The sequence below is a fragment of the Polypterus senegalus genome, chromosome 6, assembly GCF_016835505.1.
Source record: "Polypterus senegalus isolate Bchr_013 chromosome 6, ASM1683550v1, whole genome shotgun sequence".
NCBI classification, from domain to species: Eukaryota; Metazoa; Chordata; class Cladistia; order Polypteriformes; family Polypteridae; genus Polypterus; species Polypterus senegalus.
In genome coordinates, this window is record NC_053159.1 from 176,232,745 (window position 1) to 176,249,612 (window position 16,868).

At 40.5% G+C, this 16,868-nt stretch overlaps 1 protein-coding gene across 4 annotated transcripts in view; it reads right to left on the reverse strand.

Annotated features, from left to right (window-relative positions):
* mettl8 (methyltransferase like 8) overlaps positions 1 to 16,868 on the reverse strand; it is a 167,122-nt gene that overhangs the window by 5,766 nt on the left and 144,488 nt on the right. For all 4 annotated transcript variants that reach the window (XM_039757613.1, XM_039757610.1, XM_039757611.1 and 1 more), the window contains 2 exons: positions 10,207 to 10,313; positions 1,068 to 1,133 (listed from right to left, as the gene is read on the reverse strand). In XM_039757613.1, the coding sequence (XP_039613547.1) occupies positions 1,068 to 1,133; positions 10,207 to 10,313 (173 nt within the window). The remainder of the gene's footprint in view (positions 1 to 1,067; positions 1,134 to 10,206; positions 10,314 to 16,868) is intronic.

Genomic DNA, 16,868 nt, shown 5'->3' on the forward strand with positions numbered 1-16,868 from the left:
TCTCATTATGCAACTTTTAGTTGTTGGGTATGTTAGACTTCTGACCACAGTTGCTGATGTTGTTGCTGGACCAGGTCAGTTCAAATGACTGAAAATCAATGGGCATGTTTAATTTACTGAATGTGTGCTGTCCTGAACAGCACAGTCATAATTGCCTATTTATGTGACATCTAATAGAGTGCTGCCTGACAGAGAAGGTGCCGTACAAAGGGTTAACAGCTATTGTGGTGAGACAGATGAGCTTCTATTCTACTGTGAGACGCAAAACATACGTGTTTCTTATTCCTTGTCACTGCATTGCATGCACTGTACTTGCAGATGAGCATTTACTGGTTGTCAGCTGTCATGCACACAGAGCTGCCCCTACGACTAAAGACAAAATCAGTCCTGCTTGGTTTTTTGTTAAGTGAGTCAAGGACTAGTTGGAGTGAATCATTGGGCATGCCACATTATGTTGCCAGCTTCATGGGAGTGCCCACTAATTGTCTCGGACTTGCTAAGATTATGTAAATGTAGGCTACACTCCACACTATGCGACTCTTCAGTTCCACCTGGGGGAGTAAATGCTAACATCATTTTTTTTTTTTTTTAATATTTAATTTAATATTGTTTCTTTGTATCAGTATACTGCTGCTGGATTATGTGAATTTCCCCTTGGGATTAATAAAGTATCTATCTATCTATCTATCTATCTATCTATCTATCTATCTATCTATCTATCTATCTATCTATCTATCTATCTATCTATCTATCTATCTATCTATCTTATAGTGCCTTTCCTATCTATCTATCTATCTATCTATCTATCTATCTATCTATCTATCTATCTATCTATCATATAGTGCCTTTCATATCTATCTATCTATCTATCTATCTATCTATCTATCTATCTATCTATCTATCTATCTATCTATCTATCTATCTATCTATCTACCACTGGAAATTACTGGAAAATCCGTCTAATATGTCATGCCCTTCATCTGACTTTAGAAAATGAAATTCACCATATCTATTAAAAAAAACAAACAAATTTCAGATACCTTTTTAAAAAGAGAGATTCAACATACCTTTTGTAAAAAAGTATACACGTGTACCATCGCCACGGACATAGAAGTTTTCAGATAAACAATGGCCTGGAAAAAAAAGATTTTTCAAAATATCGCCAGTATGTATTTTTTTCTTAAAACATTTTAAATAAATCTATAATATTTTAAATAGTATAAATAATTTATTTGCCTGTGTGACCAGTAGGGGGTATTGCAGCACCTCAAACTCCAGACACAACCAAACTGACACAGGTTATGGTTTAAATACAAGGTTTATTTGTACCAATACCTTACAAAAAGGCTCTAAAATTGGCATAAACACAAATATTCTTTTCTCTCTTCTCTCTCTTTCCTCTCCTCCATACCTCCCAGGCGAGCTGTGTCTGTCTTCCGTACCCAACTCACCTGGATGAGGTTGAGCAGCTTGTTTTATCTTGGACCTGGGAATACTTCTGGTGCGAGGGAAGAGCCCGTTGGAAGAACAAAGCAGAGATAATCAATCCCAGCAGCTCCTCCTGGAACCCAACAGGTTTGCCTCACAGGACAACAGGCCTTACAAAGTCTGTTGAAGAACACATCACTTTTGTTGCTCAGAGCCACACTGAGCTCTCTGTTCGTGTTCTTTCACAGGGCTTCAAAGACACTTTTCAAAGAAAAACAGAAGGAGCTAAACTAAATTCTCAGCCTGGGAGCACACATTTCTGCAGGTCTTAATCACCAAGTAACTTTTTAATCTTCTCTAATGCTGTTTCTTCTAACCTATTCTGGCCTTCTCTTTTCATCTGCCTCAGCTTTGTTTCCTCCTTCCCATATTATATTTGTTAGCTGTTGTTTCCTTTTCAGTTACACACCTGATGAAAGCTACGCAGCCCAGCATGCTCTGCAGGTATCAACGTGGGAATCCTTATCCGGGATGCTGCGATACAGCATACCCAGGGAAGCCTGTCAGGACTACAGGCTACCTCCCCATGTCTTTCCATTACACTGGCCTCCCGGCTGGGTACTTTTATTTGGTTCAGTCCTGCTGGGACACTAGCGTGCCCACTCTTTCAACGGCATCTTCTGCCACCCTCCTGGCTAATGCAGTGAACACCCTACTATTCTTTCTTGCCCATTTGCCACCTGAGCCTTTTGGCTAGGTATCCCATCCTGGCAGGGATACCACTTCCTGCATGCCACCCATGACACTTGTTAGAAGGAAGTGTGACCTAATGGCTAAAAACGGGAGCTTCAAACAACAAGGTCACATGAATGATTCCTTGCATAATGGGGTGTTCTGCTCAAACTCTGTAATGTGCTTCTGAGACCACCTCTGCAGTACTGGGTGAAGTTATGGTCAGTGCATCTCTCGAAAGCCAAAGAAGCTCCAAAATATGTGCAAGACAAGGAGACTAAGCGTATTCTTCCACCGAAGGGAACTAAACTTTGTAAGCCTTAAAAAGAGAAGGCAATATGGGGAAATAATCCAGATCTCCAAAACTCTCTAGGACATCAATAAAAGAGATCTAACACTTCTCTTGGTGATATAGGGTAGTCTCCTGCCAGCCTCAATCCTAAATGTGGCAATGCTGTTTTTAGAGTATCTGTTAGTAGTACGTCAAAGGCAGCCATACCTGCTGTGTATTCTTAAATGCCCCCCAATGCACTGGAAAGGTGAAGGGGCTTTCAAGAATACACAGCAGGTACGGTGGCTTTTGACGTACTATAGAAACTGAAAAATACTCTCGCTTATATAGGGACAGCAAAGTGATTTTTTTTCTTTCATCTTAACAACCTTTTTGTTTAAATGTTAGCAAAATGAATACATCTGAGATGAATTAACCCTGAAAGAAGAGAACAATGAACTAATAAAATGTAGAGATAAGATAACCATCACTAGAGAAAGTCCTGTTGGGTGAAATGACATCTTTTATTGGCTAACTAACTAGATTACAAATGCAAGCTTTCGAGGCAGCTAAGGCCCCTTCATCAGGCAAAGTGTAACAAAGAAACTGAAAAATACTCTCACTTATATAGGGAGAGCAAAGTGGTTTTTCTAACGATGGTTATCTTATCCTGCGGTGGGCTGGTGCCCTGCCCGGGGTTTGCTTCCTGCCTTGCGCCCTGTGTTAGCTGGGATTGGCTTCAGCAGACCCCCGTGACCCTGTAGTTAGGATATAGCAGGCTGGATAATGGATGGATGGATGGTTATCTTATCTCTACATTTTATTAGTTCATTGTTCTCTTCTTTCAGGGTTAATTCATCTCAGGTGTATTCATTTTGCTAACATTTGAACAAAAAGGTTGTTAAGATGAAAGAAAAAAATCACTTTGCTCTCCCTATATAAGCGAGAGTATTTTTCAGTTTCTTTGTTACACCTTGCCTGATGAAGGGGCCGTAGCTGCCTCGAAAGCTTGCATTTGTAATCTATTGTATTTAGTTAGCCAATAAAATGTGTCATTTCACCCTACTTTCTCCTGTATCAATCTGTGGCTAACATGGTGCAAAACTCTACTGCTTTTGACGTACTACTAAGAGATATACTGTACCATGAGCTGGATGACTGAAAATCTTCACAGACCGCTCATGCATAGATATATATGTATATGTATTTAAGCATTTATAATAGAATTTATGCTTTTCAAGCACTTTGAGTATCAGAAAAGCGTTCTATAAATAAAATTATTTTATTGTCAGGAAGACTAAACAGAAAAACAGGAAAGTGTCATGGGCTGTGTTTGGGAAACACTGTTCCTAAATTGTCGGAATCCCTTTAGAATGGTTCACAGATTTATAATATACTAACTGCATACAAACCCCTTAGCCAATACTAAATAAAGCAACCCACAGGTAACATCTTCATCCTCAGAGGAACCGGGTTTTAAATGAGAGCCATGGAAGACTTGCAAATAAAAGCCAGAGCTCTCTGTAACAACGAGGTCTTCAGAGAATCTGAAGTGCAAGGTTCCACGGAAACAGGAATTCAAAAAAAGAAAAAAAAAAAATCACCAGACATTCACTAAAGTTATGTTCTAGTGTGAGCAAACACAAACAAACAAAAGAAAAACAGACCAAAAACAAAAATGATAGGGATTAAAATATGACATTGTACTGCATATTATTTAAAACATTAATAAAGAGAAAAGCCAAGCAAAATGACCCCTTTTATTGGCTAACTAAAAAGATGACAATATGCAAGCTTTCGAGGCAACTCAGGCCACTTCTTCTGAGATTACCTTAGATAACATCTTCCCTGAAGAAGGGGCCTGAGTTGCCTCGAAAGCTTGCATATTGTAATCTTGGCTTGGCTTTTCTCTACATTCATAATGGCTAACACGGTACAACAACCTAGTACTACAAACATTAATAAAGTAAAAGTGATTACTACAGGCCATTCCATCCTAACACTTCATGTCTCCCACAAGTCAATAAACAAAATGTCCTCACTTTGCACACTTCCACTGGGGCCTTTTTCTAATCCTTCCTTGCTTTCCTTCCGTTGACCACTTAACCAATGCAAACATCTCGTCCATAGCTCAAACCACACAGAAGAGCCACGTTCCTCACTGGGCACTGTGAGCTGCAACAGGAGCCACTGTGCCACTTGCAAATATGTCGTCAACAATACCCTTGTATCTGAACCCTCTGGTAAATTCAATATAAGCTCCTGTCACACACTACGCAACTGCGCTTGATCTTATTCAGGAAAAGATCCCAGTTGCCCCATGGAACAAAGACTTTCCAAGACTAAGGTCATAAAGGTTATGAAACAATTTCTGGACAAAGGCAGAACCGTAACAACTGTTGCGTGGAGCTTCCACCTGCAGCTAAAGTCACTTCATTACACATATACTTTGTGAGCATGCCCGTGTCGATCAAACAGAGGTAGCTCTGCAGTTTACTTGTGACTTTACGCTGTAGGAAGATAAGTAAATAAACCAAGGTAAATACCTTGAATATACAAGGCTCTGTAAGCCGTGCTGTTTTGTTGAAGGACAAGTGTGGGGCTGACCGACTGGGTGGATGATGCCCGACCTGTTGCTGCATCCAAACGGTGCGATATTTCACCTTTACACCTGGTGCAGCTGCGTTGTTCTTATTTGTGAGTGGACGTTTCTTGCGGGGAGGGCTTCTTTTCTCTTTCTGCAATGCAGAACCCTCATCTGAGTTCATCTCTGCTATAACTCGTCTTTATTTGAAAACAGCAATGTCAGATTGGCAGGAGCATGAGCGTGACTGACAGAATAAAACTGAAGTAAAAAAAAAACTAACCTTTACAAGTACCATAAATTTACACCGGCGGTTACAGACTCAAATCAAATGTATGTTTTTATTCAATAATAGTAAGAATAAGAGCAGCTCACTACTCAAAGCGGTCGTATTAAGGGTGTGTCAATATCGCACCCTAACACAAGTTCTTTTTCTTTTTGTGAAAGTGTTTATTTGATATTTGGACTTCAGGCTTCACACATTATACACTTCATGTCTATATTATGTCAATTATTACTAAAACATGAAAAACGTTTCTATTTTAATGATGTGTTTACAAAGATTGTTGTAGACAAGGAACACACATGAAATGTATGTATTCCAAATAATGATATATTATTTACCCTATACAACTCCCGGCAACTCACACGCAGGTAAACAGACTTGAGCTAAGAGAACTTTCTGCCCTTTCAAGTTGAGCTGCAGCAGTGGGGTGAAGGGATAGCGGGCTTGCTGCTTGTGCTGATCGACACATTTACAAAACAAAAGACGCTAATGGAGCGGTGCGAAGGAATTTCAGGTGGCCAGGGATTAAGAGTTTTTTCATAGGCTACAGGGATTCTAGTGTTAAGATCAAAGATCTTACAAAGCCTGTTGAAGAATACGTCACCTTCGTCGCTCACAGCCACACTGATCTCTCTGTTTGTGTTCTTTCACAGGGCTTCAAAGACACTTTTCAAAGAAAAACAGAAGGAGCTAAACTAAAATCTCAGCCTGGGATCACACATTTCTGCAGGTCTTAATCACCAAGTAACTTTTTAATCTTCTCTAATGCAGCTTTTTCTCACCTACTCTGACCTCTTTTCATCTGCCCCAGCTTTGTTCCCTTCTTCCCGTATTATATTTGATACCTGCTGTTTCCTTTTCAGCTGCACACCTAATGAAAGCTACACAGCTGAGATGTTGGGTCTCTTACCTTCTTTCCTTTTCAGCTTGGAAATCACCTTTACCACTGACACAGCCCTACACTAACTAAATTGAAATAAAAATGTTGTATATTTATTATAACAAAATGGGAAACCATTGGTGCTTACGTTTATTGTTTTCATGTTCTGTGGTCAGTAAATGTATTACAAGTTTTATGTAAGCGGTCTTAAATTCCTGTTGAATATACCAACTGCAGGCATCAATAATAGGATGGTTTGAATATTAGTGTATCTGGCTGATGTCTTTATCTCAAATTGCCTTACAAGATTAGGACACAGAACAAGATAACAGAACAATCATTTATATCCATTTTTATAAAGTACAATGCAATGCAAGGCCCTACACCACACTGCCTGCAGAGCCAAACTGAGCTCTATTTTTAATATGCAAATTTTTGTAACACACAAGAACTGCAGGACTCAAGGAATTCATTGAAATTTGACATTTCTATGTGCCTTCATGCAGAGCAGACTGAGGTCACCTAAGACTTCAGCTTCTTGGTCCTGAATAAGGAGCATTTACCAGAACCATTTTTAAAGAGTAAGGAGGCACAATGTTTAAAATCAGTTAAGTGGATTTCTCTTAAATGACCTGGTGCTACCCTCAAATGACTACAAAAAAGGGACAGTGGTCTCCTAAAGGTCACTACAACCTATGTATTGATTTGTGAGCATCACCCTCTTGGGCTTCAGACCCCCTATTTTTTCCATATGATTTTGTTGGCAGGTGAATCCCTTCACCTTAACCTTAAGGTGACAAATTAACCTTATTTTTGTAATCATCACATTGCACCTTGTCAGGCACATGTACCCAGGGAGTGAACAACAGGTGTTGAGAGTGGAGTGACATCAATGTTAACAACCTTTCTCTCTTTGCCTCTAAACAGCAGGAAAACAAAAACTAAAAGAACAGCATCATCATTTCCCCTTCCATTCCAGATGTCCTGCCCGTTCTGCTCTGCCCACTATATAAGAACGTACCAGATGTTGGTTTTCAGTTATGAACCTGCATCTGAGAGAGACAGCTCTTCATTCTTGGGTTGCACTTGTTTTGGGCTTTGTATTCATGTCTTGATTTTTTTTTTAATAAATGGGGCTCTATCATGGATCCTACCTTTGCCTATGCTACTTTCATAACCTATTCTAAGACAGTACACTCCTGATAACTTAAGTTGTTCTCAAAGTAAAGAAAGCTGCCATTTACTGCAACCGATCACTTGAATGCTTGGGCAAACCTTGACACTGCTCTCCTGTTTTACTGACCGTACCTTTTGAGTTCTCCATTATCAGAAATGAAGAAAGAAAAATATATATTGTCACCACAGGGGTGCACCACTGTCACCCAAAACAGTTTCAGGTTCGAATAAAATTGTTTTAGATGTAACCAACACTTTTCCAAATAAGTACCAGCCAAACACACAAGTATAGTTAAAGATTCTCTTCCTTCTTCCATCCTCCTGATGAATATCACCTACAGCTTTATGACTCTACCTCAATGAGGTTAGGCTGAGCGGCTTATTTCATCTCAGACCTGCTTCCGGAGTTAGGACGTAGACTGTTGGATGCACTTCCAGGTCAGGCGGCAGCCACGGAACACAACAGGGCTGTACTCCAAGACTCCATTTCTCAGAATGCGCTGTGGGTATCCAAATAAACACCAAAACCCAGGGATGCTGCCATCTAATGTATCGGAGGAGAACATTTTTACCAGACAACATCTTCCTGGTCCTTTCATTACACTGACCTTCTGGCCAAGTATGAGACCCTGCTCAACCATCCTAAACACTATATATATATATATATATATATATAGCGAGCAGAGCTGGGTGGTAGGAGGGCAACGCGTCTGGGAGTGGTGAATTGTATTGTATTAGTGATTATTGGTTTATTCTATGAGTATAGTAGAGGAGAGGGTGCATTGTGCACTGTGGCATATAAATAAAGTCAACTATTGGACTTTTATCTGGTGTCTGGAGTCTTGGACAGGGGTTCAAGGTAGCGATACTGCCCCCTATCTGTCACAATATACACATACATACAGTATATATATTTATATATACACTTTGTAGATATTTTGTCACACATGTGCACTTAGGAGGCAGTCAACAAGCTCACAGGTGAGTGAAGCATCGTGAGACGAGGGGTTGATATGTGGTAATAGTGTCTCTCTCTCTCTTTCTTTTCATCAGACAAAAAGAAGAAAAATGAACACTTAATTCTGGTTTCCAAAGATGGTCGCCAAAAACTTCACATCCGGCCCTTCCATATGACACTACTACCGGTTCCTTCTGATGACATCACTGCCATTACCTCATCACTTCCGGTTCACCTTTGATGACATTGTATCTGTCCCACAGTTTCGACGTCATCTCCTGCCAACTCACTTCCTGTCTCCATTTTGTCCTCCGTATAAAAATACCATTTTGTATTCTAACGATGTCAAAATACAATACATGCTTTTTGATCACTGCAAAAGTCTTTGCATTTTTTCTTTGTCCAATGGACATTATACGGGGACGGTCATAAAATCTTTTTCTATGTGGAAGCCTTTTTATTTCATAAGGAAAACTTATTACTATATATATATATATATATATATATATATATATATATATATATATATATATATATTGTGGTAGATAGGGGGCGCTCCCCTGTCCACGACTCCTGACACCAGGTAAAAGTCCAATTGTTGGTTTTATTTTGTTGCCACAGTGCACAAAGCACACTCTTATCCACAATACTCATATACTACACAATAATCACTAACAAACCAATCCTCCAGCTCCCAGGCAGCGTTGCCACCCTTTCACCCAGCTCAGCTCGCCATCTGGGAGCTCCGACAGTCCTTTTATATTCCCTGACCCGGAAGTGTTCTCAATCCCCAGTCCATGTGATTCTCAATCACTTCCGGGTCAGGTAAAAGTTGTTTTCTTCACCCCGGAAGCCCATCGCTCTTCCTATGACGAGCTTCCGGGTCATAGGGCACAAAGAAGTCCTCGGCCCTCCCTGTAGCTTCCTCTTGTGTCCCCCATGGCATCCAGCAGAGCTGTGCATAAAAACCACATTGTCCATGATGCCCTGCTGGTCTTCTGGGGACCTCTATGCTACAAGGAGGGCTCCACCTGGCGGCTTGGGGGTATTGGCCGGGATAAACGGCCGGCCATCCTTCACAATATATATATATATATATATATATATATATATATATATATATATATATATATTAGCTGTGTAAGCCTCCTAGAAACTATTGAAATTGTCAGAAAAAAATTAAGATGCAGAATCGGGTTTAGTTTTGTGGACACACACTTCCACGTGTAGACGTTTATATATAAAATACACACACAATTACATATAATATACACCATATATACATGCAAGTATTTGGTCCTAGCACTGATTACACTATTTCCTTATTCTAATATATATTTTTTTAGAATTATGCTACTTATTATATGCAAGTACATGTGACAGTAACTTTGGACTTGAACTACAACAAACATTCCCTTACCCAGGAGTATTTTCACCTATACACTTAGCCCTTTTATCCATAAAGTTCATCACTGAAAAGCCCATTCTGAAGCTAGGAAGTCCTTATTGCCGCCTAACACTGACCTCCATCACTATGAAACGGAGCTCCTATACTCTGAGTGTTATTTCCTATCTGCTGCTTTCTCTCTGTCTTTCCCAGAATCTTTATAAAAGGCAGTCTGCTCACCTGCACTCACTCCTGACACTAATTAACCCTGATTAGTGGACTATGTGACAACTAAGAGGCCATGTGGGGACATTATAAACTGCCACAGAACTGCCTCCTTTTCTAATAAGGGCTATCACAAGTCAGCTGCATAAAACAAACAACATTAAATCAATAAGAAAGTGGATAACGTGCTTTGCTTACAGAAGCTGTTTCTACAAATTAGGATTAAAAAATTAGCTGGTGGATGTCTGTTTGGACAGAAAATAACAAGCAACACCATACCTTTTTTGAATCGAAGCTGTGTCAAGTCATATCTGCCATAATCCCTGAATAACAGCATTCCCCCAGGCTTCAGTAATCGGGTCAGTCTGTTTACAACCGTGTGCATCCTTGAGGCAAAGAAAAAGTTAAGTGGATATTTTGAGCTCATGGAAAATAATTTCTTTCAAATGAGACTGCAAGATAGTTTATTGGATTTTTTTTTTTATTTCTGACAGTGAACTGGTATCATATTTCATAAAGCAAACCTTTCAGGGCTTTTGGAAAGAAACGGATCTAATCAGCTAGGAAGAATGCAGTACCACAAAGAGATCTGGCCACACACCACTATGTTCTCCTTCCAGGAAAACAGCAAGAAATGTTAATTTTTAAAGTTAATCCCTCAGTCAAGACTTAAGACAGAAAATTACACTCACATTTCCAGTTAAATTACAGCTCACTAGCCTTACCACACAGTTTAGAAACATCTGAGCAATTAACAGCAAATATTGACTGTACCACCAGCTTTACGGTATTTAAAAAATATGTTCTGTATAAAGAAAAATTAGGCGTTAACCCTCACAAAACCAAAAGGATTAGCAGTCAGTCAGGAGGAATGCCCATGCTGGCCACGGGAGAAGGAGTTCTGCCTCTAACCTTAAGAGGTTGTTGCTCCTAAAAAGATTTGAGAAGACCACATGCTACAACGCGCCCTTTGGTTTTGCAATTCAAAGGATCCACAGAACGCACTGAATACTTGGCGTTGAGACCAATTCGTTCACTGTGGGTCGGACTCTGTCATGGCTGTGACTGTCACCGCTGCTGTTTGTAGTACTCATGGACAGGATATCAAGGTGCAGCCGAGGATGTGAGGGTGTTCAGTTCGGGAGGCTAGCGGAAGAACCATCACTTTGTGCAGATGATGTTGTCCTCTTTAACTCAACTGACTGTGACCTTCACCAGATACTCAAGTGATCTGCTGCAGAGTGTGAAGTGTCTGGGACAAGGTACAAGTCTGAGACAATGATTGTCTCTTGAAAAAGAGTGGATTGCTCTGTCTAGGAGCTGCCGTAAGTGGAGAAGTTTGGGTATCTCGGATCTTGTTCACAAATAATGAAAAGAAAGGAACCAGAGACTGACAAGTAAACTGGAGTAACAGCAGCTGTCCAGCAGGCACTGTGCAGGTCCATGGTGGCGAAACAGGAGATGACTTTTAATCCAAGCCTCTAAGTTTACAGATTCAGCTGCATCAATGTCCCCCTCTATGGTCTTATGACCAAAGCAATGAGGTTGTGAGTACAAGCGACAGAAGTGAGGTTTCTTGGCAGGGCTGTGGAGCTAACACTCTCAGAGGGGACTGGGCGGTCTCGTGGTCTGGAACCCCTACAGATTTTATTTTTTTTCTCCAGCTTTTGGAGTTTTTTTGTTTTTCTGTCCACCCTGGCCATCGGACCTTACTTATTCTATGTTAATTAATGTTGACTTATGTTGATTTTTTATTGTGTCTTCTATTTTTCTATTCATTTTGTAAAGCACTTTGAGCTACATTTTTTGTATGAATATGTGCTATATAAATAAATGTTGATTGATTGATTGATTTATAATAAGGTGAAAGAGTCAGAAAAAATCGGGACAGCTTCCGAGTAGAACCGCTGCTCTTTGGGATCTAAGGGAGCTAGTTGAGAAGTTTTGGGAATGTCATAATGACGCCCCCGTCAGCTACCACTGGACAGAGGCCTTGTGGCTGAACTAGGGCATGCTGAAGGGATTCTGTTTCTTGTCTGGCTTGGGAATGTCTTGGAATTGCAGATGAAGAGATGGAATCTGAAAGTCTGAATTGACCTGCTTCCACCATGATCTTTACAAGGAAAAGCAGTTTGAGAGAATGAGGAGAAACAGGATCCCCAGGGTTTACTGTTACACAGCGGCATCCACTGGGTGTACAGATGGATGTGTGGAGGGTTCCTATACCTCACTTGATACTCAATTAATTGGAATTAGAGGTAAGAAAATTAAGGACAGAATGCTTAAACGTAAGGAAAAGAGGGATATGTGTGCATTTGTTATGTGTACTGCATAGTGTCTCTCCTCTCTTTATGTTTTGTTGTGCGACATATACACTTCATTTGCATTATTAAAAAATATATCTTTCCAGTAAATAAAGCAAACCTCAAGGGGGGCTTGCGAGCTTTGCTCATTTGTCGCTGTACCCATTTTCCTCATGCACATTTATCACCAAGCTCTTCTGTCGGTGCTCTTTTGTTGTGTCACTGGATAAGTGATATATTCATTTGAGATTTATGAGCAAACATGTCCAAGGACAACAACTATTCAAACCCTGAACACCTGATCACTGAATGCACAAACCTGCATTGCATCTTTGGGCCTCCATCCTAGTTTGGATTTTGTTTCTCATATTGTATGATGTTCTTCGTTTAGGTGCCCCACCTAACATACCTTCAGCCACTGACAGTGTCTTTACCTTTTGGTGAGCTAGGAGGATGGTAAATGCTGAAAAGATCACAAACACTAAACCACTTTCTTGTAATGAGTTTCCCAGTGTGCCAAGTTGGCGCTGAACAAGAATGGGGGGCAAGCAAGGCACAGAAAGACAGAGAAAGAGAGATAGGGGTGGGAGATTTGCCGAATATTAACCAATACTAACAATAAGAAACTCCCACCGAAACAATTTTGATAATGTCGGTATTTGCTCTCCTATAGTGAGCTCTAATGAGCTGTCACATATAAAAATGACACCCCTCTGTGTCAGTCATAATATCCAGTTCTGTGCTCACTCTTCATTCAAAACAAAACAGTGTGCGGGATATAAGAAAATGTCAGCGATTATGCAGGAGCCGCAGTCAGGAGTGAGTCGGAGATAAATGCACAAAAGCTGGAACATTATAAAATGGAGTGCTGGGTTGTATTTTGGCTTTAGCAAACTGGATATGGAGTAAAGAAATATCAAATGAAAACTATGCTGAAAAACCGTTGCAGACAAGAGAGAGAAACTGATAAGCACATTCATGGCCGAAGTGATTCCCCAAAACAGACGTCTTTTAACACAAGCATTTGCTAATGACACTCCATATGCAAAAGATTCACATGGATGGAACAACCTTAAATAATGCAATTAATTCACAGCAAACAGAACATGATCCTTTAGGCACCTTCAATGCGCTGTTTACTGCAAATCAATTAGAAATGGTAATCTTTTAAAAAGTGTATTACAGTATGTTATCTATACTAATAAAAGGTAAAGCCCTCACTCACTCACTCACTCACTCATCACTAATTCTCCAACTTCCCGTGTAGGTGGAAGGCTGAAATTTGGCAGGCTAATTCCTTACAGCTTACTTACAAAAGTTAAACAGGTTTCATTTCGAAATTCTATGCGTAACGGTCATAACTAGAACCTACTTATGTACATATATACGGCCATATCCTGCAGCTCGGTCGCCATGTGAGGCGGTGTTGCGTCCCTCATCGTCACGCCTCCCACGTAATTGAGTGCCTGCCCATATAAGTCCGTCCGTCAGCAGCAATCCAATAGACACGCTGCCGCTAAATATTCGCGGGTGAAGGACTGTGCTTATGCAAACGAAGATGAGATGATCAGGGATAGACTAGTGTTTGGCACAAACTCAGCGAAAGTGCGAGAGAAACTTTTAAGTGCCGGGTCTTAGCTAACATTAAATAAAGCCGTGGACATCGCAAGATCGCATGACATAGCACAAGCACAGCTAAGAATCTTCGATGCATGTACTCCGAGTGGCACACGTGAACTGACTGTGAACGCAGTACGCAGAGAACAAGCAAGAGCTCCAAAGAGCGCTGAACAAAAAACGCATTACACAATTGAGAAGGCAGCAAAAGAATATGACGCGTGTGACGCATACAAGCATATTCATAAGTGCAGCTACTGCGGACACAAAGCACGGTGTAAACCTTAAGTTTAAATTAAGTTCATAGACACGCTGCCGCTGTCTTTTGTCATGCCTATGACGAATACGATATTCGCGAGTTACAAGTTTAATGAGAAGACGCATTGCCGGGTCTGAGCTAACATTAAATAAAGCAGTGGACATTGCAAGATCGCACGACATAGCACAAGCACAGCTGAGAACCTTCGATGCATGTACTCTGAGTGGCTCACGTGAACTCACTTTGCAGGACTGGGTAAGGTAAACCCGTGCATGCAGTGTGTGATGTCTCAGATAAAGAGGAAGACGAGCTGTTTATTGATGCAGTAGGAAACGAACAACCCTGTGACGCTGAACAAGCCTTTGTAGACATACCAATAGGAAAGCAAAGTGTAAAGCTTAAGTTTAAATTATGTTCATAGACACGCTGCCGCTAAATATTCGCAGGCAAATCCACATCTTAATACCGGGAATGCCTGTTAAAAATCTTAGATTCACGAGTACCGATTTGGGTAGTGAACACTTCAATGAATGAAACCTGTTATCTTTACAACGGTTGACAAACACGGGATATAAATTGAACACAACACATCCTCCAAATACGAACCTGACTGAAAGAAATAATGATAATCAAATCATTGATGACAGCGACACTCATAACAGTCACAAAACAATTACATTGTCAATCATGTTACATTATTTTTAAAATGTTTCTTTTTCTTTTTCATAACTTGTTTACCACACTACTTCTCCGCTGCGAAGCACGGGTATTTTGCTAGTGGTGTATAAAATCTACATCTTATTATATTTTGCTCAATCCCAACAAGATGAATTCAGATGTAGGAGCCATTATAATAAAAAAGACATATCCTCTTCCTTATACCTCACTTTTATAACAGTTGTTCATAGCTTAGTGCTAATTTGGTTTACAGCCAGGGAAAGAAAGCCTGAGCTGATACCTCAGGCTATTGATTACTTTACGGATGGACATCTGGGACATCAATTGGGTTTACAGCCTGGGAAAGGAAAAACTGAGGCAATATCAAAGAACTTTATTACCTGGGGAGCAAAATTCATCCATCATATTGACAGCCAGCCAATCAGGAGCATGGAACATTCATGTGTTTTGAAACCGCGGCATGAAACTTTATAATAAATATGCCTCATTTTGAAAGCAACGTCAGACAGAAGAGAGGAGAAGAGAAGCAAAGAGAAGAAGAAAGTACAGAAGGAGAAGAAGAGGAACGGACAAAGATGGGACTGATCGTCAGAAAGGCATCATGAACATTGACTGCTAAATCAAACGCCTCCCTGGGACATTCATCCTTGTCATCTCTACCTTTTTTCGTAAGCTTTTTCTTAAGACTATATATATTCAGACTTCCCTATCAGTACCTATTTTCTAGTATTCTTTGTTGCAGTGGTATTATTATTATTATTCTTGTAATAAATACCATGCTGCTTTTAACTTTCTATGCTTTGTCTTAATGTCTAGAGTGATTGAAGTAATAAGTTAGATTTCTTTGAGCACCTGGTGACAGTCGGATTTTTGCCATTATTTCTGTACTGCAGGGTTTATAAGGCTGAGGGTGAGGGCACCACTCAATAGTTATGAACAGTATGATAAAGAAGGCATTCTTGGCTGATAAATGGCCTATAGTCAAGAGTGCTGAGTCTTTGTATGTTTAAATGTATTCTTGTATACCAAAAGTATTATTTAGGTCTGAGATATCACTAAAACATCGAATGTTGTTCGTGCTGATAATAAGTAAGTCTCTTGAAGTACTGAGTGACAGGCTGTGTTATTCCTAATGCACTTGTGAGGTTTAAAGTGCTAGAGGTTAATCAGTGTGTGTGTGTCATTCATGGGGCACTGTTGTGGTTAGGGTCTGTGTGTGTGTGTTCATCTTAAAGTGCAACAGTAGACCAACCCGATAACAAACTTGACCAGAACACTTACCCTTGAGGAAACAGGTAAAGGGCAAGTAGAGGGAAATACCACGATAATACACGGTATAAACTAGCTTATCTTGAAACCCGAAAAATTGACCCCAATTTATATGCCCATTCAAAAATGCAATCTTTACATCTTCTTGTTTCCTCCAATCTCGCACCAGTTTCTCAGACACATCGAATTTTGTTGCTGCAGTGCAGTTACCAATTTCTTTCACCACTTCAACAATTTTTACCTTAAAACCAGCTTCATATTTTCTTCTGATCGAACGCACCATCGTAGACTCTGGCTTCCCGAGTAGTGGCTGCTAGCACCTTGTATAACGCACCCAAAAGTGCTCCAGGTGTTTGATGACCTATTTTCAGCAGCACAATAACCAAACACAATTCTTTTCCTTTTTCTTCTTCTTTTTCTCCTTCACTCCTCCCGGCAAGCTTCGTCTCCCTCCTCCCTACTCTGGCTGTCCGAGTAGTGGCTGCTGGCTCTTTTTATAACGCACCCAGAAGTGCGCCAGGTGCTTGATGACCTACTTCTGGTAGGACTTCCGGGTGTGGCGGAAGAGCTGCTCTGTAGGGCTCAGCAGCAGCTACAGAAACCCTGGTGGTGCCCATGGATCCCAACAGGACTGCACCAAACTCCAACTCCCATGAAGCCCTGTGGGAGTTCTAGGCACCACTGCAACCCAAGGGGGGCTGCCATCTAGCGGTCCAGGGGAGGTAACGCTCTGGATAGATAGCTAAAAAGGCACTATATGATAGATAGATAGATAGATAGATAGATAGATAGATAGATAGATAGATAGATAGATG